At 36.1% G+C, this 27064-nt stretch overlaps 2 protein-coding genes across 14 annotated transcripts in view; one reads left to right on the forward strand and one right to left on the reverse strand.

The window, feature by feature from the left end:
- PIGB (phosphatidylinositol glycan anchor biosynthesis class B) lies at window positions 1-25879 on the forward strand. Of its 5 annotated transcripts, none has more exons than XM_043921145.1 (13): window positions 1-143; window positions 316-473; window positions 3166-3301; window positions 3721-3838; window positions 7765-7869; window positions 9428-9558; window positions 12071-12211; window positions 13523-13574; window positions 18170-18381; window positions 19303-19367; window positions 22720-22933; window positions 24999-25179; window positions 25505-25879. In XM_043921145.1, exons 1-13 carry the CDS (start codon window positions 1-3, stop codon window positions 25640-25642), a joined length of 1794 nt encoding a protein of 597 aa, XP_043777080.1. In that variant the 3' UTR covers window positions 25643-25879. The 5 variants fall into 5 exon arrangements, with proteins under 5 accessions (XP_043777080.1, XP_043777083.1, XP_043777081.1 ...); XM_043921148.1 differs by having other exon boundaries at window positions 18215-18381; XM_043921146.1 differs by having other exon boundaries at window positions 9440-9558.
- Window positions 18767-27064, reverse strand: part of CCPG1 (cell cycle progression 1) — a 45930-nt gene continuing 37632 nt past the window's right edge. For 7 of the 9 annotated variants that reach the window (XM_043921143.1, XM_043921142.1, XM_043921141.1 and 4 more), the window contains one exon: window positions 25866-26645. In XM_043921143.1, the coding sequence (XP_043777078.1) occupies window positions 26456-26645 (190 nt within the window). In that variant the 3' untranslated portion in view covers window positions 25866-26455. Of the gene's footprint in view, window positions 21580-25865; window positions 26646-27064 lie in introns of those variants that run through there. The other 2 variants (XM_043921139.1, XM_043921140.1) reach the window with 2 other exon arrangements.

Consider the following 27064-nt stretch of genomic DNA (forward strand, 5'->3'; position numbering starts at 1 on the left):
ATGCAGAATGGAGCGAGACGACAGCGGAGGCGGCGGCCTCTTTTTCCGCGGTCTCCAGAACCGCTCCCACGAGAAGACGAAGCTGCGAACGAGAAAGTCCACCTTGTATCTCAGCCCGCAGAGGAGCACCGGGCGCTGCGGGGGTGAGTGAGGGGGTGTGGACGCCGAGCTGGGTAGTGGTGGCGGGAAATCGGCGACCCTGAACGAGGGCTCCATCTACTGGGGGGCCAGGAGTTGGGGGCGGGGGGCGGCGGATGGTGTGCCAAGAAATCGCGTTGCGCTGGAGATGGGATTCCGGAACCCCGTCTCTTGCAGGGCACTGTATTCTGTATTGTTTTGTGCCAGCTTTCCGCAGCCATGTGAAATGAATAAGCATAATGTGGCCATCCCAAGTCAGCGAGGGAGTGGCCACCCTGACCCAGTGTTCCCAAAGTTTCGTATCTACGGAGGGCTGATTCCTGGAGTGGAACCAGGTCTGACACCCGCCACATTGCTTTTTCCTGCTGGCCCCTCCGCCTTCTCTTAGGTCTCGTTGTCACCCTGACAGGAGAAACATCACCCCAGCAAGTGGGATTCTGATCTCTCGGAGGGGGTATTTATTATGTAGATAGGTTCCTCATTCATTCATTATATATTGCGTGCCTTGTATGTGTCAAAGGCTGTTGTTTAAGGGCCAGTTATGAGTAGTTTCTTCTGCCTGAGGCCACAAAGAGGAGAAAAGGAGAGAACACAGGGTTTTCGGACAGCAGATACAGTCCAGTAGGGAGGTTTGTTTCTGAAAGATTAAAGTTCAGAAGGGGCACTATATGGCGTTGAATGCACCAGTTGAGAACACTTAAAATGTGTTCCTGCATTCTCGGACCTAAATCACAGCAGGATCCTCTATGATCCACCTCCTAGTGTAATAGAAATAAAAACAAAAATAAACCAGTGGGACCTAATTAAAAGCTTTTGCACTACTAAGAAAAGTATAAGCAAGGTGAAAAGACAACACTCAGAATGGGAGAAAATAACAAATGAAACTAACAAAGAATCTTCAAAATACATAATAGCCCAGGGAGCTCAATACCAGAAAAACAAACAACCCAATCAAAAAGTGGGCAGAAGACATGAACATACATTTCTCCAAAGAAGACATACAGATAGCTAAGAAACACATGAAAAGATGCAGAACATTGCTCTTTAGAGAAATGCAAATCAAAAAATGCAAATAAGGTATCATCGCACACCAGTCAGAATGGCCATCATCAAAAAGTTTACAAACAATAAATGCTGGAGAGGGTGTGAAGAAAAGGGAACCCTCTTACACTGTTGGTGGGAATACAAACGGATACCACCACTATGGAGAACAGTGTGGAGATTCCTTAAAAAACTACCATACGACCATAAAACTACCATACGACCCAGAAATCCCACTGCTGGGCATATACTCTGAGGAAACCAGAATTGAAAAATACATGTTGTCTTGAACTGAAAAAGTACCACAATGTTCATTGCTGCACTATTTACAATAGCTAGGACATGGAAGCAACCTAGATGTCCATCGGAAAATAGTACATATACACAGTGGAATATTACTCAGCTATAAAAAGGAATGCATTTGAGTCAGTTCTAATGAGGTGGATGAACCTAGAACCTGTCCTACAGAGGGAAGTATGAAAGACAAATATCATATATTAGTGCATGTGTATGTTGACAACTGGACAATGGAATCTAGAAAGACGGTACCAATGTGCAGGAAACCAAAGTAGACAGAGACATAAAAAACAGACTTTTTGGACTCAGAGGAGAGGGTTGGGTGATTTGAGAGAATAGCACTGAGACATATATATTACCAAATAATAGCCAATGGAAGTCTGAGTATGACACGGGGCACTCAAAGGCAGCGCTCTGTGACAACCTGGAGGCATGGGGTGGGAAGGGGGTTGGGGAGGGAGGGGACACATGTAAACCTGTGGCCAGTTTATGTTGATGCATGGCAAAACCATCACAATATTTTAATTACCCTCCAATTAAAAAAAAAGGAAATGTTCCTGAAGAATAATGAAAGTGCAGGAACCCAGAATGATAGTAAAAGACTCACAGTGGATCAGAGGCAGGCCGCAAATTCAAGTCGTCAGGAGACAGAAGAGGCAAGGCTAAATACAAGAAAGAAGTCAAAGGACCCTATCTTTCAGTACCAGCCAGCTGTTTCCCAGTTGAGCTCTGTTGCCAGATCTTAAGGAGTTTTGATATGCTACAGTACAGATGTTACCATAAAATCTGGTTTTTAAATGTTGGCAACTAAATTCGCATTTAAAAAATATTTAGTGTATAAGCTGTCCATCTGTGATTAAGAGCAGGACTCGAGTCAACATACAGACCTGGTTTTGAATCCTGTTTATTTACAACCTTTCTGACTTGGGAGAAGGCAGTTTAACTTCTGAGCCTCAGTTTTCTCATATAAGATAGGGCTAATGACACCTTCCCCATAGCAATGAGGACTAAATGACATAGTGCATGTAAAGGAATGAATGCAGTGCCTAGCATACAAAAGCATCAATAAGGACTATTTAAAAGTGTACAAAGGACCATTTTATATGCCAGTATATGCACATATGGGCTTCCCTGGTGGCTCAGAGGTTAAAGCGTCTCCCTCCAACGTGGGAGACCTGGATTCGATCCCTGGGTCGGGAAGATCCCCTGGAGAAGGAAATGGCAACCCGCTCCAGTATTCTTGCCTGGAGAATCCCATGGACAGAGGAGCCCGGTAGGCTACAATCGACGGGGTCGCAAAGAGTCGGACACGACTGAGCGATTTCACTCTCCACACGCTCATATGCACATATACAAAATGATGCTTCCTAAGTTAGTAATTTGTTAGCTGGTTTCTTTCATTATATACACATATATTAGCTTAAGGCCTTAGTTAACCCAATCTCTTTTTCAAAATGTATCTTAATATTTGATTTGTTAAGTGAAAGGAGTGGTAATCCCCCACTGATGAGGCTATGGCGCTTTGTCTAACCTTCCACCCAGGTCTGCTTCTGAGTAGTGTGGAGAGGCTGGAGCTCATCACTGCACTTAAGAGCTGGAGCAAGGGGCCAACCAGAGCAGATTTTAGTTCTCCAAGTGGAAGTTTCCTGACTCTTGTGCTGCAATTACCTGTTTGTTCATTTTTTTCAGATCTTCTTGGTGAAAACATTTATCTCATCTTGTTTATCATAGCATTACGAATATGTAACTGCTTTTTAGTCCAGACAAGTTTTGTTCCAGATGAATACTGGCAATCTCTTGAAGTTGCACATCATATGGTTTTCAAATATCCTTTGTAGTTTTCTATTCCTGGACTAGAAATGTGTATTCATCTCAGAAACTGTGTCAGCTCTATGACATGTTTTCAATCAATTTTCCATATTTTTTCCAAGTAATTTTAACCTATAAAAGTGTGCCATTATTTTAGGCTAATATCTCTTCTGTATCTTTCTTTGGTGTTAATGTACTAAGCCTTTGGCATATATTCCCACAGTGCTCAGTAACATGGAGGATATAAATGAAGTTAAAAAAAAAAATTCCTGCTTTGAAGAAATTTAGTCAGCCAGCTACATTTTTATTTCCAATACCCTATGTAAAATACTTTGTTTTTATTTAAGATTCTTTGCTGAAAAATAAGTTTTATATGTAGAAATGAAAAGAGGTTTTGTTTCAATGCTACTTAACATTAGTCCTTAATATTACTAATTATGGTTATTTGACCTGGGAATGGACAGAAAGATTGAGGGGTTATACTTACCCCTTAATCTTTGCAAGCATTTACAAGATTCTGCATCTTTTGGGGAAAGATAGTGTTCACTTGCTGGTAAGTTTAAATAAAGGTAATCAAAATAACAGTCATTAACAGATTTCATCCTTTTTTTAAGGTTAATGTATATTAATTATTAAATATTAATGATAATTCAGTTCAGTTCAGTCGCTCAGTCGTGTCTGACTCTTTGCGACCCCACGAACCACAGCACACCAGGCCTCCCTGTCCATCACCAACTCCCGGAGTCCACCCAACCCACATCCATTGTGTTGGTGATGCCATCCAACCATCTCACCCTTTGTCGTCCCCTTGTCCTCCCGCCTTCAATCTTTCCCAGCATCAGGGTCTTTTCCAATGAGTCAGCTCTCCGCATCAGGTGGCCAAAGTATTGGAGTTTCAGCTTCAACATCAGTCCCTCCAGTGAACAACCAGGACTAATCTCCTTTAGGATGGACTGGTTGGATCTCCTTGCAGTCCAGGGGACTCTAGAGTCTTCTCCAACACCACAGTTCAAAAGCATCAATTCTTCTGCGCTCAGCTTTCTTTATAGTCCAACTCTCACATCCATACATGACTACTGGAAAAACCACAGGCGGACTTTTGTTGGCAAGTAATGATAATTAATTAATTATTTATGGAAGTTTGTTTTTAAAAGACTACTGTTGCTGAACTCTGACCATATCTGGGAAGCCCAGGGTTCAAAGACACACGGTGATGTGTAAGTGTTCAGTATGTGCTAAAAACATTAAGCATTAAAGTGTTCTGCTGTGAGAAATTCTATTAAGAAATACAGATGTTCAGAATGACTATATATTATTTGTACTTTAAAAGTAAATTTCCTTCATAAAAGCATCACTTAAAGTGTTATATCTTATTTTTTAACTTGTAAACAGAAGACCATGTTATGTGAGCCTATGAAAACTAAATACATATAAACCTACTCAGGATTTAGTGTTGAAATTAAAAATTAGGAAAATTAACTTGACAAAAATATATTGATATGTACAGTCATTGTGCTGTGTAGTAATTAGCCATCAAGAGTGAGCAGGGTTGTAATTCCTAGATAATGAATTTCTAGGGTCAGTTGCCAGGAAAAGATACAAAAGAAGAACTAACGGTGCATAAGTTTTTCTAACCTCATTATCAACATCCTTTAAGCTATCATCAAGTTGGACTCAACAGTTTGGGCCTTCCCCATTTTCTGTTAGGGAAGTGGCCCAAATCCTGAAGGGTTTTTTGAAGCCTGGAAAGACACTGAGGTTGTGGAGTTTTGTTTAGTTTTTTGTTTTTTTTTTAAAGGCTATATTGTACTCTCCCCTTTACAATGATACCTAATTACCCATTAGTGAAAAACAAAGACCATATTGGTGAAATTGATGCTTCATTTGAGAATATCACAGGGAAGGAAAATTGAGAGCAGCAGGAGTTATTTCTCCCATTAACACATGTAGAAGTTAGGAACTGTGAATTGTTTTTTCATCTCTCACAACTATCCACTAGCTTCTAGATATGAGGATATTAATATTTGCCTAGGCAAATGTAAATAATATCCCAGAAAACAGGTTAGATTATGAATGAAGGAGTCTTCAAGATATAACTTGAACAGAGAACCATTATGATGCTGTCAGTCATCATACTCTCATCTTGATTATTTTAATATAGATTTTAAATAATTTAAGTAATTTTGAAACCAGAAGGGGTCAGAGAAGTGATGAAACAGACCAAAGTCACTGCATGTTAACAGCTAAAACCAGATCCTCTGTCTACTTATTCACACCCCAGTGCTCTTTCCAGATGACTTCTCTTTAAACTCCATAAGGTATGTGGATGGAATTAAGGATGGCTTAGAGCTCTGCTGTTCAATAGAGAAGCCACCAGCCATATGTGGCTACTCAAGCCTGGAAATGCTAGAAATGTGGCTAGTCCAAATTGAGTTGTGCTCTTAGTGTAAAATCCATACCAAATGTCAAAGAACTAGAGCAAAAGAAGAATGTAAAATATTTCTGTAATTTTTACATTGATTAAATGTTGAAATATTTTAGATATAAGGTAAATAAAAGTATTGAGGCTCATTTTACCTGTTTCGACATTTTTCACTTTTTGACTACTATAAAATTTAAAATTCAGTATGTGGCTCACATTGTATTTATACTGGAGAGCCCTGGCTTGGAATATTGTGAGAAGAAAGAGGGATGAGAGGGGAGACCTGTGGGGCGGAGTGGGGGGAGTACCACAATGGGGGTTTTGATCAGTCAGAAGATGGCCCACAGGTATCCAGCTCCTGGAGCTTCAGGAAAGGAAGGGTCAGGATCTTAAAGAACAGGAATATAGAATGGTAAACTGCCAACAAAGGCCTAATCTTCAGGGTTCACTCCTGGCACATTCCATCTTCTCTTTACTCCATCTCACTAGTTTTTATTCTCCAGCAGCCATGTGTAACTCTTTAATTCTTGTCAGGGCCTTATTATAACCTGGAAAATTATGATAAAGTCTGGAGAGACTGCTGACAACTGGAAGTTTACAACTCCATTTATTTTCGTGTTCAGCTAAAATCTACCTTTTAAATTCAAGATTTTTACATAACACTTCAAAAAGTCCTATTTATCCAGGATAAACATCTCCAGTCTTAAAATCTCATAATCATCTTGTAATTTATTAATGTCTAACCTTAAAATGTGGGTCTTGAAACTGAACAAAATATTGAAAGCTAGGGCAAGTAGCTCAGAATATAGTGGCTCATTAGGTTCATAAATAACTATACTTCTCTCAGTGCACAAGAATTCTTTTAGTTTTTTAGTGTCTACCTTAACACTCAGCTCATATGAAGTTTGTAGCGAAATTAACTTTTCACATGAAGTATTTGCAGACCTGGGAAGTGAGGAGGAGGCTTATAGATTCTTTTGCAGGGCAAACAGAAGGTGAGTACAGAAGTGCCTTTTATTGTATTTTACGGGCACAGTTTAAGTGGAATTATGAAGTACAATGTACTCTTATGATTTATAAACATATTTACAGAGTACTGATAAAGGACATAAAGCTAAAGTGTTAGAAACCACTGACAACTGAAAGTAAAGCAGCTCTAATTATAATGTAAAATTAGTGAAGTTTGATGCAATAAAATACATATGTACATGTAAATTTTTAGAAACACATCTTTTGAATAAACTAAAATTAAGTTGTGATCTACCAGCAAGTGTTTAGTTTGTTAATGATAACTGTAACACATTTTAAAACTCAAAGGTATTAATGTATAATGTAGAATAATTAACTGTAATTAAGTTATAATACATTTACTTTCTCTTTACTCTTTAATATCATCTGAAAACTATGTTTCTATAATAATATATTACTTAAAGCTTAAAAAAAAAAAAGTAACTGACATTATTGATATTGCAGGATAGCGAAGCAATGTAATTTAGTAGCTAAGAGCTTTGGAATCAGGCAGACTTGGGTTTGAATCCTGACTTCCACACTAACTAGCTCTGCAGTTTTGGGGAAATTACTTAACCTCTCTGTCCCTGTTTTCTCATTTATAATCCTGTCTCATAGATTGATAGAAGGACTGAATGAGCTGATATACATGAAGTACTTAGTATGATACTTAGCCCACAGTATTGTAAATATTTCATTAAAAATTACCTATTGTTATGCTAATGAAAACAACTAAATGTACTTCTAAAATAGAGCCTTCACACAATGAAATGGGCTGCTGGCTACTTAAAATTAGTAGTATTGTAAAACATATATTACAGAGAGAATGGGAAACATAAAACTACCCTTTGGTATTTCCATGAAAATTAATGTAGTTTTTTTTGTAGAAAAACAGGTATTTTTGCAGAAGAATAGAATAATACATCTTTTTTTAAAACTAAGAATGGCTTTCAATCAATGTTGGATAAGCTTGTTGATTTCTTATGGTTTTAAAGTGTGAACTAACCAGATGTTTTTAATATCTTTTTTTTTTTTTTTAACTAATGAAGATTTGGATTCCTAGACTTGCCCAAGCACTTCTGTCTGCTATAGCAGACTTGAGGCTTTACTCATTAATGAAGCAACTAGAAAATCAGCAAGTAGCACAATGGGTGGTAAGTCTAAAACACATTAGAACATCTATTTCCTTCATTCCTGTGAGCATGAAGCACATAAACAGGGCAGTCGACGTGGCTGATTTCCCAAGGCAGTTTAAGAAGATAACTTGTACAACTTTTAAAAGGCACTTCCATAATTCAGAACAGTAAGATCCAAGTGGACATGCTGTCTCCTCCTGAATGAGTCCTACGTGGTAGAACCCATTGGTGCCCTCCAACCCTAGAGAGGCCGAAGCCTAGGACAGAGCCTTGGGAAGCACCATGACTCAGGGCTGAGTCCTCGTCTCACTTGCCATAATATTCAGTAGCAACAGTTCTAAACTATTGCCTACCACAGATTACCTCAGCTGTTTACAGTCCTTTCACTGTTCCTCCAACTACCTGCAACTCAGGCCTGAGAATTCTCTTCTCACTGATGCACTCTTTCACTTTTGGCTAAAATAATGGAAAAGGTACAGAAGACTACCTTTTGTCATTTGACTTATTTCACAGTGAGGAGATTCTCAAATCTCCTATTCAAATCCTGAATGGATTTTCCCAGTTAAACCTAAAGAGTTATCAAATTAAGTAAGCTTATATAAGCCAACTTAGAAATCTTATTACCTTTTTTATATTTCTGTTGGCAAATATGTTTCAAATTCCAGGTAACCAATTTACCAACACATTTCTGAAATATAATTTAGTGTTAATTTATTAACATTAACTTAATTATTAATATGACATTTCTGCAGGTAGTGTGTTGATTTGCATTAAAGACAGATTACTTTAGCAATCAAGTCCTTCAAGGATTAAGTCAGTCTCTTTAATTTGTGCTTATATACACTGCCCAAGGCTAAACCTAAAACAGCAAAGACATAATGCCTTTAAAATCCTTGCTCCAAAGTGGCAGCACTAAGATCTTCTAGTTCAGGAAGAGCCTTTAACTTCACAAAAAGAAGTTAATTGGGAACATATTTTAAAGTCTGTATTGGAAGAGATAGGAAGCTGGTATGACATGTTTTGACATCCCTGAAGCAACCAGTAAGTTTCTTTTAAAGGCATTTGTTTTGCAGACAATGATGCTTCTGTTTGCATGTTCTACCAAAAAGTGGCTTATTAATTTAGTCAATTTCCAAATTAAAATTTAATGCTTTTTCCTGATAAGTCACTTTGTGTGTGTGTGTGTGTTGTCTTCAATTTCCAGGAAATAGGACAACATGCCAAACCAAGGTCAATAAAAATATCAATACTTGTCAGTAATATAAGACAATTTGAGTAATACCGATTATAAAACTCTAGCTATGAATTTCAGTCTTCTTTAAACTCTGCTGTCAAGGAATCTGTATTTTTTTAAATCTTCTATAAGTGTGAAGTGAGATTTAAATCAAATGAAATGCCACAAAAATGTACCTAAGAGAATAAACTTAACTTTGACAAATATAGATCTGATTATCATAGACATGTGTTTGATATAACTTCTTAAAAACAATGTTTGGGCCTGCTATTTTCCTTAGAAGATTAATACTACGCTTTTCCATTTCCCACTCCACATATATTTGCTTGTAATTGTTCTTAGTTTTTTTGCCAGTTATGCTCTTGGTTCACGTGGTATTGCTGTACCAGAACTCTTACAAACACCATGGAAACTGTTCTCACTATAATTGCTCTTTTCTACTATCCTTTGGAAGGTTCAAAGTCTATGAACAGGTGAGTTACAGTACTGTTACAATTATGTACAAAACTCTGAAGCATGGTTTTGAAAAATCTTAAATTATCAATATATTGCAATATCCAGTGGACTCCCCCAATATTCATGGAGGCTATCAGAACCACAACTTCACAGTTGATATATTTATTACAGCAGGAAAGAGCGATACTCAAACTAGATAACCAAAGAGAGTTTAATAAAAGGACTGTTTACAAAGGTATAAACAATGTTTAGAAAAGCTAGTAAGGGGATACCATAGTACCTGAGGGCTAGTCACACAGGAAGTTTCTGTTATCCTTTGGCCTCAGGGGGTAAGGAGAGGAAACCGTTACTGAAATCCCTAGAACTATTTTAGAGGACCCCAACAAGAGAGGGGTACAGCCAGCCTTTATCCATAGCAAGGAAAGAGCAGGGTGAAAAACATACACTGACTCTTCTGCCCTCCAGTTAACCAACGCTAATGAGAAGCCAAAGAGCAAGACAGCCCATTGATACAGTCCACACAGGTCACTCTCCCTACACCCTGAGAGGTGAAGAATAGAGAGTAGATCCTGGATGGCAAATAGAAAATACATGGACATGGTTTGGGTTCATATAAATTGGTATAAAATACTAAGAAAAAGGAACATCAGAATAGAGTTTCACTGTATTCTGGGCAGGTTGTCTGGAAGAGCTAATGTATGGTAGGATGTGTGGGAGAAGAGAGGAGTGAGGCTAGCAAGGCACTTTGCCCTTCTCCAGAATTCAGATTTTATGAGTAGCAGGGTACCGGCAGCTTTGAGAAGCATGACACAGTTAAACCTGATTTAGAAATAATTTTCTCCTAGTAGCAGTACTGAGGATATACTAAAAGGGAGAAAGCTAGAAAATCTGGGAATCTAGTTAAGAAGCTAGTATCCATTCTTCCTCATATACAAGGTTGTTGAGGATCAAACCAAATAAGATCATTTCTGCATTAAGACTCTTGACTGCTAGAATAGGCATTCACTTACATTACCTATAGATGAGGATGTCTAAACACTAATTTCTATCAAATGAGAATAGAGCCACTTTCAAGAATTAAATGAGAATCTATAGACAGTGTGGCCTATTACACAGTAAGTGTTGAGTAAGTATTGATGGTGACAATGATATTCTTAAGAAATATTTCTGCAAAATTAGAAATAATGACTATGAAAAGATTCCAAACAAGTGACACAACTATGAGAAGATTTTAGGCAAGTCTGAGGACTTGATGGAAAATCATGGCAATGGGAAGGAAAGTGGATGTGTGGGATGAAAAGTTGGGATTTAAGGTGACTCCAAACTTTTAAGACTGAGAAAATGAGTGATACTGTTAAATACGGGACACTAAACAGGTTTGTGAGAAAGTTGTGGGGCTTTAATTTTAAATTCCAGTAAGAGTTATGTAGAAATATTCACAAAGGAGTAAGAAATCCAAGTTGGAAAATTTGGAGTGAGGTTAGGTAGGACTAGATACATTTGGGCATCCTCTAGGTAGTTTCACTATGGCAGAATTTGCAATTAGGCTGACGACAAGTTCAGACCAAGCCAGAGGTGTTCTATTTCACTTGCTCAGTGTTTGTTTTTGTTCTTTACGTTAACTAATTGGCAACATTTTTAAATTGGCAGATCTTACCTAAAATCTTGAAAAAATGTAAGGCCTGGCAACATTCTGGGCCAAGATTCCTTCATGACACTATTGGAGGTACCATGCAAATTTTTACTACTTACCTGGTGTCCGTAAGAATTTGAACTTGAAATTCCTATTCTTACATCTTCACCAACATTGGAAATTTCTTTATAGTTACTTATTAGTTAATAGGTATATCATAGTACCATAAAGTTGTTTCATTTTGCCACTGTCTGTCATCTTAATGATTATTAGGTGCTCTCCTTCAACTATTTATTGAGAGTTCCTAATGGTAAAAACCCACATTTCTATCCATGATCATATAGATTTTTACAGTAAGCTTTCTAAAATCAGGTGTATATCTATATAAGTATATATAGATATATGTATCTTTCAGATGGGCAAAACTATACACGCCTACTTTCTGAACAAAACCACATGTGCCCAGAAGCCCATCATTGCCTAAATAATCCCAATGTTTCTTTAAAAGAGCTTTTTTTTTCCCCCTTAGAAAATGTGTGACAGTCTTTTATCTTGGTAGGAGACACTTCCACCAGAAAAGGATTTGACAGAGTTTTATGGTTAAAAGTTGATATACCTCTCAGTAAATAAAACATTAAGATTAGAATAACCTCTTACTTGGAAATACCAGAATATTAAGTAAAGCTGGAAAAGACCTTACATATTACCTCTTTTTTATGGATGAGAAAAATTAAGAACCAGAAAGTTTAGGTAGCTTCCCCATGTTCAGATAGCTATTTATACCAAAAAGAAAATGCTCTAATTAAAAAAAAAAAAAATGTAATACCACAGAGTAAATAGATAACCTCTGAACTCATTTCCAAGTTGTCTTAACAATACCTTTTCCTTGCGTATAGTGTGAAGTACTCATCCCTGGTGGCACTTGCCTTCATAATCCGTCCCACAGCTGTTATTCCATGGATACCTTTGCTGTTCAGACATTTCTGGCAAGAACAGAGAAAGCTTGATCTTATTCTACATCAGTTTTTACCTGTAGGGTAGGTATGGCTACAATCCATCATATTAATTTTAATAAATTAAAGATTATGAACAAGATCTTACATCTTTTTAGTCAGGTATATCTTCTAATATCACTGAGAATTATCAGACCAAGGAAACATAGTATTTCCAATTTTATATTTTTAGTTGTGATTCTGAGTATTTTAATTTGCTTAAATGAGGATCCTGGGAGTTTTTCTAAATTAAAAACTTTTCTATGCTTTATTTCTTAAATATTTTTCAAATGTATTTTAAGGATACTTGATTCCTTCACATTTGTATGCGATTTTATAATAAACATACAGTATATATTCACATATTACCTGATTTTCACAATTCTTGGATCTAGGCAATGTAGGTGTGTTTTTACTTTGTGATACAGAAAATGAAGGGCTAGATGAAAAAGTAAATTAGCCAGTGTCACTGGGTTGCTGTGATGAGAATGGGATTGAAACCCAGGTTCTCAAACTGTATTTTGAGCTCCTAGGATCAGAATTATACCAGGTACCTAGTGGAATATACAAAATTATTCATTGAAGGAATTAATGCACTTTGACTCTTAAAACAGTGATCTTCTAAATATATTAGTATTCACTCTGTACAGGCTATTTTTGGTAGCTATTAAAAAAGGACAAAATCACATGGTGGCTAAGTTGCCACTATTGTCATTTCTCAGATTTATTAACACTGTTTTGATTGTAAAGCATTCATTCAGCAAATATTTAATACTAATATGTGCTAGGTGCTGTTCCACATGCTAGAGATACAGCAATTTAACAAAACAAAGTGCATTCCTTCATGAATTATACATTCCAGTTCGGGGAAACAGCTAAAAACTATGATTAATTTATGTTTGAGAAACTTGAGAAGTGACAATGCATGCTGTAGGGAAAAATCATGAGAGCCTTCAGCTGAAACTCCAGACCCAGTCAGTATCCTAACAAGTTACGAGATCCTGAGTCAGAGATACCCAGCTAAGCTGTGCCTGGATTCTTGACCCACAGAAGCTGTGAGATAATAAATGTTCATAGTTTTAGGTTGCCAAAACATTTGGCAGTAATTCATTATGCAGCAATAGGTAATACAGAATTTATTACTTTTAAAAAGTTTAAATACAGCTTTTCTCAATGAATATCTTTCAAAACGTGTAAATCCGTATTCAGCTGGAGAAATGTTTGAAGCATTTTTAAAGTGGCTTTTGATGCTATATGCCACTAAGTCATATACCATTGCTGGATTTTCTGTAGGTTCAAAATGTTAGTCACCCAAAAAAAAAAAAATGTTAGTCACCATTCTATTTTGTTTTTCAGATTTGTCACTTTGAGTTTGTCTCTGATAATTGATCGTATTTTTTTTGGTCAAGTAAGTAAAAATAACTTTTTTTAAAAAGTTACTTTAATATAGTCATTTATTACACTAAAAACTCAGCCTTACTTTTTAATCCATGAGTATCTGGAAACATAGGCAAATCATTTGTTTAATGATATGGGATATATTAGAAAAAAGCTAGTAGCATATGCCTTTGATTCACTTTGCTATACTTTCCATATAACAGAATTGTGTATTGTGTAAGAGTCCATTTAAAGTACTGTTGTCAGGTTTGTAACAATAAAGGTTAACTTTTAAATGATATTAGTTAACCTCAATTATTCAGAATTCATATTAACCAGAATATTCTTTAAGCGTCTGGTTTAATCTTACTGGTAATAGATTTAGTATTGGTTTAATCTAATAATAATGGTAATAGGTTTAATCTAATTGGTAATAGCCTCTGGTTGTTTTTTAGTTGCCTGTTTTTAAGTCACTTATAGGTTCCAGAATCAGATGCTACTGTCTGAAGCCTAGTGTATTAAGATGTAAGACTTTGGACCAGTTATTCTTGCCCATTTCCTTATCTGGAAATAATTGTGGTACTTGTCTGTTAAGGTTGGAAGATTAAATGAGATAATACATGTAAAATGCTTACAACATTGCATGGCAAAAGTGAGCACTTAATGTTAGCTGCTATTATTACCTACTTTATGCTGTAATTCAAAGGGCAGTGTTTTTATCTTAATAGGTAATGAGCTTATCTTAATAGGTAATGTGTGATGCCATAAGGTGGGACTACAGTAAAATTTTTAATATGGGTACTAAATACATATAAAAATTATTTTTATTGATTCTTTATGTCTGCATGCTACACTGTCAAAATGGGCATAAACAATTATATACTCTTGAATCTCAAAGAACTAGTGTTTTACAAAGAACACATTAATACTTATAAAAGTTAATGATTTCACTGTTACTATAAATGACAATGAAAAGAGAACCATACAAAATTGATGGGATGCAGCAGAAGCAGTTCTTAGACAGAAGTTCACAGTGATACAGGCTTTCCTCAAAAAACAAGAAAAATATAAAATGAACCACCTAAACTTGCCACTTAAAAGAGTTAGAAAAAGAAAAACAAAACCAGAAGTCAGCAGAAGGAAGGAAATAATAAAGATAAGAGAGAAAATTAAGAGATGAAAAAAAATCAGTAAAACCAAGAGCTGGTTCTCTGAAAGGGTAATAAACAAGACTGACAAACCTCTGGCCAGGCTCACCGAGAAGAAAAGACAGAGGACCCAAATAAATTAAGAAATGAAAAAGGAAACATTAACAACTGATACTGCATAAATACAAAGCAACATAATACTATGAACAAATATATGCCAACAAATCTGACAACCTAGAAGAAATGGACAAGTTTCTAGAAACATTCAGTCCACCAAAACTGAATCAAGAAGAAATTGATTCACTTCTTGAATTGTGCTCTTTCAATCACTAGAGAAGAAATAGAATTAAAATAGAATTAAAATTAATTGTAATTAATTAATTTAAAATTTTAATTTTAAAAAAAATTTTACATACTTGCTACAAACAAAAGTCCAGGACCAGATGGCTTCACAGGCAAATTCTACCAAACATGCAAAGAAGAGCTTATACTGATCAGGATCACTCCCATTCTATGAAGCAAAACTAGACAAAGATAATCACCAAAAAAGACAATTACAGGCCAATACTTTTGATGAATATTGATGCAAAAATTATCAACAAAATATTAGCAAACCAAATCCAAAAACACATAGAAAGATTGTATACCATGACCAAGTGGGATTCATCCTAGGTTCACAAGGATGGTTCAACATAGGCAAATCAATGTGATACAACACATAAACAGAAGACAGAAGCCACATGATCATCTCACTAGATGCAGAAAAAGCATCTGCCATAATTCAACATTCATGATTAAAAAAACTCTTGCCAAAGTGGGCATAGAAGGAACATATCTCAAGATAATAAAAGCTATTTAAGACAAACCCATGGGCTTCCCAAGTGGCTCAATGGTAAAGAATATGACTGCCAATGCAGGAGACACGCGACGTGGGTTCAATACCTGGGTTGGGAAGATCCCCTTGGAGGAAGAAATGGCAACTCTCCAGTATTCTTGCCTGGGGACAATCCCATGGGTCGAGGAGCGTGGCGGGCTACAGTCCATGGGGTTGCAGAGTCAGACTTGACTTGAGCGACTGAGCACAAATGCATGACAAATCCAGAGGAAATACAATACTCAATGGCGAAAAGCTGAAAGCCTTCCCACTAAAATCTGGAAGAAGATAAGGATGCCCACTCTCACCTCTTCTATTCAACATAGTACTGGAAGTCCTAGCCACAGCAGTCAGATAAGAAAAGGTATCCAAAGTGGAAAGGAAGAGGCAAAATTGTCATTATAGCAGATAACATGATACCATCTATAGAAAACCCTGAAGACTCCACACATAAACTACTAGAACGGATAAATGAACTCAGCAAGGTAGCAGGATACAAAATTAACATACATAAATCCTTTGCATTTCTTTACACTAACAATGAAATATCAGAAAGGGAATATAAAAAAAAACACCTTTCAAAATCACACCACTCAAAATAAAATACTTAAACCTGACCAAGGAGGTGAAAGGCTTATATACTGGGAACTATAAAACATTAATAAAGGAAACTTAAGATGATTCAAAGAAATGGAAAAGATATCCCATGCACTTCCATTGAAAGAATTTATATTGTTAAAATGGCCGTACTACCCAGAGAATCTACAGATTTAATGTGACTGCTCCTATTAAATTACTCATAACATTTTTTGTAGAACTAGAACAATCCTGAAATTTATATGGAACCGTAAGAGACCCTGAATTGCTAAGCAATCCTTCAGAAAAAGAACAAAGTAGGAGGCATAACCCTCCCAGACTTCAGACAATACTACCAAGTTACAGCAACAAATCAGCATGGCACCAGCACAAAAATGGATATATGGATCAATGGAACTGAATAGAGAGCCCAGAAATAAACCCACACACCTACAGTCAATTAATCTTTGAAAAAGGAAGTAATAATATACAATGGAAAAAAGACAGTCTCTTCAGCAACTGGTAATAGGAAAGTTAGATCGAAGTTAGAATACACTGTCTCACCATACACAAAAATAAACTCAAAATGGCTGTTTAAAGACTTAAACATAGACATGACACCATAAAACTCCTAGAAGAGATCATAAGCAAAATATTCTCTGATATAAATCATGCCAATGTTTTCTTAGGTCAGTCTCCCAAGGCAATGGAAATAAAAACAAATATAAACAAATGGGGATGGAGAACACATGTACACCCATGGCTGATTCATGTCAATGTATGGCAAAAACCATTACAATACTGTAAAGCAATTAGCCTCTAATTAAAATAATTAATTTTTTTTAAAAAGGAAAATATAAAAAAATATATAAACAAGTGGAACCTAATCAAACTTATAGATTTTGCACAGCAAAAGAAATCATAAAAAAGAAACAAAAAGACAACTTAAAGAACAGGAGAAAATATTTGCAAATGATACAAACAACAAGGGCTTAATTTCCAGAATATGCCAACAGTTCATTTAACTCAACAACAGAAAAACAAACAACCCAATCGAAAAATGGGCAGAAAACCTAAACAGACATTTCTCCAAAGAAGAAATACAATGGCCAATAGGTACATGAAAAGATGTTCATCATCACTATTACAAAAATGCAAATCAAAACTACAATGAGGTACCAGCTCACATAGGTCAGAATGGCCATCATTAAAAGCTACAATTAACAAATGCTTGAGAGAATGTGGAGAAAAGGGAACCCTCTTACACCTTTGGTGGGAATGTAAGCTTACGGTACAGCCTCTATGGAAAACAGTATGAAGGTTCCTCAGAAAATGAAAAACGGAATTACCATGTGATCCAGCAATCCCACTCCTGGGATTTTTTCCACATAGCCAGACAAAACTTAAATCTAAAAAGATACTGGCACCATTATGTTCATAGCAGCATTATTCACAATAGCCAAAACATGGAGACAACGTAAATATCCATTGACAGAGAAATGGATAAACATACAAGGGAATACTACTCAGCCATAAAAAAGACTGAAATAATGCCATGTGCAGCAACATGGATGCAACTAGAGATGATCATACTAAATGAAGTCAGAGAAAGACATACCATATGATATCATTCATATGTGGAATCTTTAAAACAGGACACAGATGAACCTATCTGTGAAACAGAAACAGACTCAGGGACATAAGAGAACAGACTTGTGGTTGCCAAGGGGAAGGGGGTGGAGGGAGGGTTGGATTGGGAGTTTACGATTAGTAGATGCAAATTATTATATGGATAATGGAAGAACAAGATTCTGTTATATAGCACAGAGAACTGTATTCAGTATACTATTATAAACCATAACAGTATAAAAAAGAATTATTGCATATTCAAAATTATCAATGTAAACTACTACCTAGTGTTCAGACTTCATTCTGATTTAATTTCATGATTATGCCAAATTCCCCAATGCCCAAAATTCATACTTGGCATTAACACATTTCTGTCTCTTTTTCCTTCAACTATCCCAGTGGACTCTGGTTCAATACAATTTTTTGAAATTCAATGTGCTGCAGGATTTGGGATCATTTTATGGTTCTCATCCATGGCACTGGTACTTCAGTCAAGGATTTCCAGCTGTCCTGGGTACTCACTTACCCTTCTTTATTCATGGCTGCTTTCTAGCCCCAAAGAGGTACAGGATATTTTTGGTGACTGTGCTATGGACACTGCTAGTTTATAGGTAAGGTTTTATTTGTTCAAATAGTTCATTTTTTAAATATTACCAAGAAATTAAATAAATTATTTGGAAGGTAACTATCTTTTGCAGGTTCATTAATTCTTATGATTTGTTAGTGGGGATTATTTAGCAGATTGAAAATGCAGTGATTATGCTGGTAGTCAGGGCTTCCCTGGTGGCTCAGTGGTAAAGAATCCGCCTGTAACACAGGAGACATGGGTTCAGTCTCTGGATCGGGAAGATCCTTTGGAGAAAGAAATGGCAACCCACTCCAGTGTTCTTGCCTGGGAAATCCCATGGACAAAGGAGCCTAGTGGGCTAGAATTCAGAGGGTGGGAAAGACTTGGACATGACTTAGCATTTAAACAACAACAAACAAATGATGATGCTCAGACCAACTGAATAATTTTAATACATTCTCCAGATCTTCCCAACCCAGGGATCAAACCCGAGTCTCCTGCATTGCAGGCAGATTCTTTACAGTCTGAGCCACCTGGAAAGCCCTTCTGATACATATAGTTTGCTTACTAAGATTATATTCAATTTTAAGAGGTTGAAATTGTATTTGCTTTTAAAAAACAGAAACCGCCAACATTTTAAGTAATGTATTTCTAAATGAAAATGTATGCATTTCTATTTGAAATTTGAGTAATATAACTTACTTGGGTTGGTAACACAGATCCCTTTTTTTAGTATGCAATTGTTCTTTAGAATTTCACATTGACATCAACTGTTGGCATTACTTTTAACACATCATCATCACCATATAACCAAAAAATAATTAGACTGATTCCTGAAGCATGAAATTCAGTCTCATAATTACAAAAACAGATGTTAATTATATTCATTTTAAATACACTAATTTCTTAAACCATCATTTAATATGAGAAAATAATATTTTCTTTGAATATCTTTTTATTATAGCATGTTGAGCCACAAAGAATTCAGGTTTATCTATCCAGTTTTACCATTTTGTATGGTGTTCTGTGGTAAGTATTTTTGTAAAATAGAGAAAAAAAACAATAATAAAGAAACCAAGGACAATCAATGCTTATTAAACTCTAAAAGATTATTGTCTACTAGGCTAAGTAAGGATTGCTCCTTAATTACAAATTGATTATATTACTGCAGCTTTCCCTTATTATTATTTTATGCAGCCAAAATATCCTTTTTCCTCCCTAAATGTCCTTTTTCCTGTGTCCTGTAAAATGAGATAAAAATATAAGGATCCACCATCCATAGCACCTTTTGATGGTAGTATTTCTGGCTGTTAGAAATCTTTCACTAAAAGTAATACATCTATTTCAGAATAGTTAATTTAAATTTATGGTTAAACTACAAGTTCTACATTCCACAAATGGAAAATTAATGCTGAAACTAGTTTTTAATGCTTTATATACATTTATCCCTTCAAGACTCAGTCCCAACGAATATGCAGTTTTTAATGTGATTCACACCTCTGGTTTCATTTGCTGCCTTTCTCCGTATCTCCACTAGGTCTTTGCAGTAAGTTTTTAAAATGTGACTTCTAAAGTCTTGTATTACACTAAGCTCTGGAAAATATGAATTTTTATGTTGGCGTGGAAAATTTACGAATTGAAACTTTATTAAAGTTTAATTCAGAATGATTTGTTGGCTTGCTTCAAATATTAATCACTTAAAAAAGAAAAATCACTGGACTAAGGAAGGAAGAAATGATAATCAAATTGGACCTGGAGGCTAAGAAAAATGAGGGCATTAATGGTACCAAACTTTTTACTTAAAAAACAAACAAAAAAACCCTCCAAATTCATTGAGTTAAGCAGCCTTCTTTGGTCAAGTATAAATATCATCTCCTACATCTCAGCTTTATGTATTCTCTTTAGACACAAACATACATGTCTATACATCTGAAATATCTAAAGTACTGAAACCAAAGTTAGTGTCATATATTATCTTTATATAGTCTTACTTACTTCATCTACAGATGCAGACACAAAAATATAAGCATCTAAGAGCTATTTGGCAAGTCTTTAGAATAGTGCGACCATTTAACAGAACAATTCTGTTCATAAATTACTATTCAGACTTAGGGGTTTTTTTTTTTTTCTTTTTAACAAACACTTGAGTTACTTATAATTGTTTACTTTTCACCCAGGTGAACACTGCCAGATACTACTGGAGGACAAATATTTCTGTGCACATTTTGTTTAGTTTGGTTAATTTAGGAACTTGGTTACATTTTTATAATCTGGTTTTCCCAGCATACTATTTCTCTGCTGTGTGTCTTTACAGAGTGTTTTAAAGACTAAGTTGTCTAAATCCTCATTTCCATTCCAAGAGAGTCAATCTTTAAGGGGGAGGGTCTTGGTAAACTGTTTCCAGTCCCAAACACTGAGATAAAATGCTGGTGTGGGCTGAAGAGACACCTTTCTAATGAAAAGAATCTGCCTTTCTTCCATCTTATGTCCATTCAGAAAGATCCTATAAGGACAGAGACCTAGAAAAACCCCTGATCCTCTCACAGGATGTGAGCTTTTCACTCAGACACGTGTACCTAAGGTTCCTGGGTGAGCCAAAAATGCTGATTCCTTGGAGACTTGTGCTTCCACTAAGAATTAGAACTGTTATGCCAAGTTCCAACAAGACCAGTTAAGTAGTGAGTTCACCTAGACCAAAGTCTGCAAGTTCAGGAATGATTTCAGACAACAGTCTCTTTGGAGTTCCAGATGTTTTAAATGGCACAGTTTTCTGGCCCAGTTTTCTTTTCTAGACACTTGAAATCTTGAATTGCATTGTACCTCAAATCTGTTTTTACTGTATTCTTATGTGACCTATTTTAACCTGATTTTATATAAACATGACAATTCTATTGGCAATTGCAGTGTAACAAGTCACCTCAACACTTGGTGGCTTACAATTATTATTTACAAATCGACAGCTGAGGTGGGTGGTTCTTCACTGAGCTCACTTATGCAAATATTATCAGCTGCGGAGGAGGCAGGCAGCTCTGCTGAACCATGCTGGGCTGTCACATCCTTGGGATTCAGCTGGCTATTGGTCAGGGTACCTCAGCTCTTCTGTGGGTGCTCATTCTCCAGCAGGCTGTCTGGTGCTGAGCAAGCTGGGTGTAGGCGTGGATCCGAGGAAGGCCCCAGCGTGGAACCGGCACACTGCCACTTCTACCACGTTCTTTTAGTCAAACCAAGTCACAAAGCCAAGCTAGATTAAGAGATGACAGACTTCAGGCTAGTGTGGGGACAGGACACAGGAAGAGAAGTAACTACAGCTGTTTTTTTCAATCTACAGTAACTTCTCTTGCCTAATTTGAACTTCCCCCAATCCTACCCAAAACACCGTAATTCTAGATCAGAATGTTGGCTTTGATCCTTATTTGAACTGCATAACCTTGTACCTCAGTTTCCTTACCTGTAAAAGAAAGCCGTCACTAGTCTAATAACGCTGAAATTCTTAGACTGAATTTCTGTCATTTGAGCTGTTTCCAGTTCTGGGTTGGGTTTCTGCTTAATATGTTTTTACTACAGTGGCCGTTGCAGACCTGCTTGTCCCTGATTAGGCCACTTTGTTTTTCCATATGCTAATCTTTTTAGCAAAACCACACTCGTGCTGTTTCAAAAGTCAGATAACCAGTGTTACAGAACTGGTTCCCCTACCCTCCCTCCCATTACCATGCTCAGAGGCATCACTTATACCCTCTTAATTGTTCAGCATCTCCAAATTGCCCAACACAATAGTGAAAGAAAAAAACAAACAAACATAAATATACTTCCAGAAAGAGATCCATGCCACCACTCTCAAACTGACCACTGAAAATCTCCCAGGAGCCTAGTGGTATAATTTTTTAAGAATAATACATAGTTACATTTCCTCCAGAATTACTGAGACTTCCATGTACACAATCTATCACTAGTGCTTGGGAAATTAAAGAGATAGGTAAATGGAATAAAAGCAAGTTCTATATATTTATCAACTATGTACCAGGACTGGCACTGTACATACATTTTCCCCTAATATTTGAAAAAGGTACTGCTGCAGATGGGAAACTAATGCTAAAGCTAGAATTCAAATCTGGACTCCCTAGCCATACTCCTTCTGCTATAGGTCAGTTCCTTTTTCTAGAAAAAGGTCAAGACCGTCACGACCTGGATGATACTGGACAATGACAGTGAATAGTCAAGAGAAATACAAACACGACCCAATGCTTATTTCGTGTTTTTCCATGACAGCATTTCAGCTCGTACTACACTTCCATTAAAGATTATATATTTGCAATTAATATTCACTTAGCTATAAGAAAAGAAATTACCAGTGTTACCATTCAATGTGTCTATCTTTATATAGGATACTCGCTAAACAACTTGAAAACATGGAAGAAACCAGCTCTAAGTTTTCTGTTTTTATCAAATATGCTCCTTGCCCTCTATACTGGTTTAGTTCATCAACGAGGTACTCTCGATGTCATGACTAACATTCAAGAACTCTCTTACAACAATGCAAGTGTGTCTTCAGCGTCAGTACTCATGATGATGCCCTGTCACTCTACCCCTTATTACAGGTAAGAAAAACTGTTCACTAAACGCTATGATTGTAAAAACTACTTTAAAACTCCTTTAGGATTCCTCAATTTAAATTAACTGGTCAAATGATGATAAGGCATTTGAAACTCCTGTTCATGTCAATGAAAATATACCCCTTTTAAACAAACTTTAATATTCAAAACAACTTACATTTAAATACTCTGATCAAATAAACCTATACAGTATTTTATACTACCTTTAAAAGATACTCTTAGTAAAAAAAAAAAAAATTCAGGTATCATTGATCTTAATACAAATCTTTGTGATACATCTTATATTTACATAATTTTTAAATGATCTCAGAACATGGGATTCAAGCCCAGATTTACTGATGGGGACTGTTGTCCTGGTCTTAAACCAGTGTTTTTAATTTCTGTAGATATCAGCTGTCTTGCATGTAAAAGTTAGGGAATTCAATTAGATGATATTCTAATGCTTGGATTAAGTATGTCTCTGGGAAATAACAGTGAAAGTGCCTTAATTATGCAGGGCATTTAAAAATACATCATGGACACTAAGCTTGTATTTCAGGGAGCTATATTACTTCACCAATTGCCTAATAAGGATAAAAGGACAAAGAAAACAGCTTTCCTTTAGAAAATTCTTTACCTATCTATAGTTAATCTGAAGTTAATTTTCCATGTGCACATTCAGTCAATATCAAAGTTGGTATTTTATAGTAATTTAACACTTGTGGAATACTCTGCTTAACTGAATCATTAATGCCAACCATTAATAGGCTATTTGGAAAATTGGGATTGTCCAGCAAAAGCCAGTTAGATGGATGCAAGACCCCAAACAGCCCTTTAACTTGAAGATCCCGTTCTACATAAGCTGAGAGAGGGATGTTCATTCTCCCTATACTCTCAGTAGTGATAACTTCAGAGAACAGGAATCCTAGAGGTACCATGATGCTCTCCCATACATGGCTGTAGTGACTGATATCTTAGGCTTTGCACAGTTCACCTAGTTAGCATCTTAGGTTTTTCCAACAATGCACAATGGAGTGCGCGCACACACACACACACAGTCTGATACCTACCTCTGAAATATAAGGCTGGCAGCCTTTTCTCAATTGTTTCTGCTTTCCCCTTGAAGCAAGACCATCCTCAAAATTGTAAAAGTCATGAAGTATTAACATCCTGTGTAAATTTACTTTGTATGCATTTCATAGATGAAAATAAACCTCTATCAAATATTTTTTTCTGAGGCAAAGTTGTAAACATGACTTTTTGCATGTCCCAAGTAACTGCTTAATCCACCTTTTCTACATACACTCTTATCTTCCAATGCCACAGTAAAACCATTACTTATTCGGACTCTGATCCATGAACCCATGTTGTTCTTTTTACTAAATCATACTTATATATAAATATTTAAGGACAACAAAAGAAATAGGAAAAACTTGTCACTTAAGAATTCAGAGCAGAAAGAAGAAAAGAATGAAGAATCCTTTATCTTTTCAGGTTCATGACCAGTTTTCTACCTTGCCAGATATTACTCCCTTATTAACAAGTAACATACCTGGTCCCAAAGCCCCTATGCATCCCTGGAACACATACTAATGTTAGAGAGTACTTAGTTCCACAAGCTGCGGACCAACTTCCCACCTTCACATGGGAGTTTCACTCTTTAGTTTGGACTTGAGGTTATGCTACCTACACTGTATAAGAAACTTGGTCTCCATTTTTTGAGAAAACTGCATTAAAGATGTGCCTCGGGACTTCCCTGGTGGTCCAGTGGCTAAGACTCCATGCTCCCAGTGCAGGGGACCTGGGTTCGATCCCTGGTCAGGGAACTAGATCCCACATGCCACAACTAAAGAGTTTGTATGCCGCAAGTAAAGACCTGGTGCAAATAAATAAATAAATATTAAAAAAAAAAAAAAAAAAAGATGTGCCTCTTCACCTTAAGTAAAACCCAGTTTAGATTCAGATTTCACATTTTGTTATGTGAACATGATGTATCTTAAGAGTAATTTGAAAACTGTCACAATTTTTTTTTTAACTTCTTCTAACTATAATGATAACTTTCTTTTTATAGCCATGTCCACTACCCGCTTCCAATGAGATTTCTCCAGTGTCCCCCAGACCTGACTGGAAAAACTGATTATCTTGTTGAAGCAGATATGTTTTATCTAAATCCCTTAAAGTGGTTGTATATGGAGTTTCAAAATGATTCATCACTGCCTACTCACTTGATCATCTTCAGCGTCTTGGAGGAGGTAAGGGAATATGAAAAAAGGTATAACTTGGTATTTTTATTTTACCTCAGGTTTAGCAAACACTCAGATAAATAGACAATATCACTTTTTTTAACGGTCCCTTTCACACATATTTTATTAACTGATCTTTTCCCTAGTCAAAATCAGCCCTAGTTCTATAGAACTACCAAGGAATGTATGTTACTTACCATGAATCATTTTATTATGAAATTGCATTGTTTAAGAAAAAAGTTGCAGAAGAACTAATAGGTCATTCTTAAATTCATGAAACAGTACTCAACAAAAGGTGGCTTTTATTTGCTTAAAAACATTTATTTACTTCTAGGAAATAAGTCCTTTCCTAATTTCAAACAACTATGAGAGAACTGCTGTTTTATTCCACACTCACTTTCCGGAGAGTCGAACTGGAAGTCACATATACGTCTATGAACGGAAGTTAAAAGGGAAACTCAACCAAAGATGAAATTCTGAACTATGTTTAGATCTTTCTCAGAGAAATAGAGATTGCTGAGCAGAAATATTCAGATGTGGCTGAAAGATGCTACTAAATACTGGGTAAAACTCATGGAACTTGCAAAAACCACTATGAAATGCTTTACCAAATAGCACTACTGAGGAAATGTATGGGGAGAAAATCACAATATAAAATCATATATTAATGCAATGCCAGATTTTAAATAAAGACCTTTAGTTTTCCTCATGGTGTAGTTTTATTGTTTCTTCCACAATATTCAGATGTGCAAGAAATTTCACAAGAGAACAAGTCAGCAAGTTCATAAGAAGGCAGCAAATTCTTCACAAATCAACGGGCTCTTGAACCCACAAAAAGACAAGAAGCAAGTGTAAGGTTATAAAATGTTAAAGATGAAATTCCATCACAATGTACTTTTTTTTCAAGCTCTACTGGAAATTTAACACAAATATCAGTGTTAATTACACTTTGTCATGTATGATTTGAGCTTGCTTTAAGCTCATACACTGAAAGGAAGTCTCATTTCATGCACAAAATGTGTTGCATGCTTGGCTTCCTTAATAAAACTACAGTTGAACATTTCCAGTGCCAAAAAAAATATTCAGCGAAGCTAAACTACAGGAAAATGCAAGTTAGTAAGCTTTTGCTCGATACTTGACTAATAATATAAAATCATCAAACTATACTTAGAAATGATAAAAAGACATTGTTATCTTGATAATTTCATCTTAGTTTCAACACCAAACAGTAAAGAAAGCATCCAAGTTTCTGTTACAGTTTTCTAATTTAACTTAGTTGTGATGGTCAATATTTAGGATCAAAAGGTAACTGCCCCAATTCTATTTCAAGGTTTGCCATATGTCTTCCATTAGTGCGACCATATTTATGCCATTTACCTTCCCTTTTATAAGGTTGTGGCTGAGGGTGCTTCTGCTCTTGTTTTCGATGCCTGGAGCTTTCAATATTTACCATACGTTGCTTTTTATCTGGTCGACTGAAAGCAGTAAACACATTTTTCATCCAGGTTAGAGTTAAATTTATTTAAACAGGAAACAATTTTAATGTTTTTTCTCCATTAATCTATTATCTGAACACTGAAAAAGGACAGTAAATGAATCTGAAGTATATAATCCTAGTATAACCATATGAAAAAGATTTCAGTGAGTTTATACTTTTATCCTACAGAAAGAAAAAATGGACAAACATAAACTGTGCTGGCAAAGAGGGGAAACACTCAAAAGATAAATAGAAATGTGACAATAAAATAATGAGATGTGTTTCCATTATTTTTTCTCCTTTCCTATTAATTCCCCCTCCTCAAGTGGCTTCCTCCCTCAGCAGGGATACATACACATCTCCTACAGAGTTCCTCCCTCCCTCTCTCCCTCTTTTCTGCATGCACATGCGTGCTCT

This window comes from Cervus elaphus, chromosome 12 (genome assembly GCF_910594005.1).
Source record: "Cervus elaphus chromosome 12, mCerEla1.1, whole genome shotgun sequence".
In the NCBI taxonomy this organism is placed as follows: Eukaryota; Metazoa; Chordata; class Mammalia; order Artiodactyla; family Cervidae; genus Cervus; species Cervus elaphus.

Excerpts from the sequence above, each read along its gene's own strand:
- PIGB (XM_043921145.1), top strand. The coding sequence starts at position 1 with ATGCAGAATGGAGCGAGACGACAGCGGAGGCGGCGGCCTCTTTTTCCG. Across the intron at positions 9,559-12,070 it reads GGTTCAAAGTCTATGAACAG|TGTGAAGTACTCATCCCTGG; the intron begins GTGAGTTACAGT and ends CCTTGCGTATAG. Across the intron at positions 12,212-13,522 it reads CATCAGTTTTTACCTGTAGG|ATTTGTCACTTTGAGTTTGT; the intron begins GTAGGTATGGCT and ends TTTGTTTTTCAG.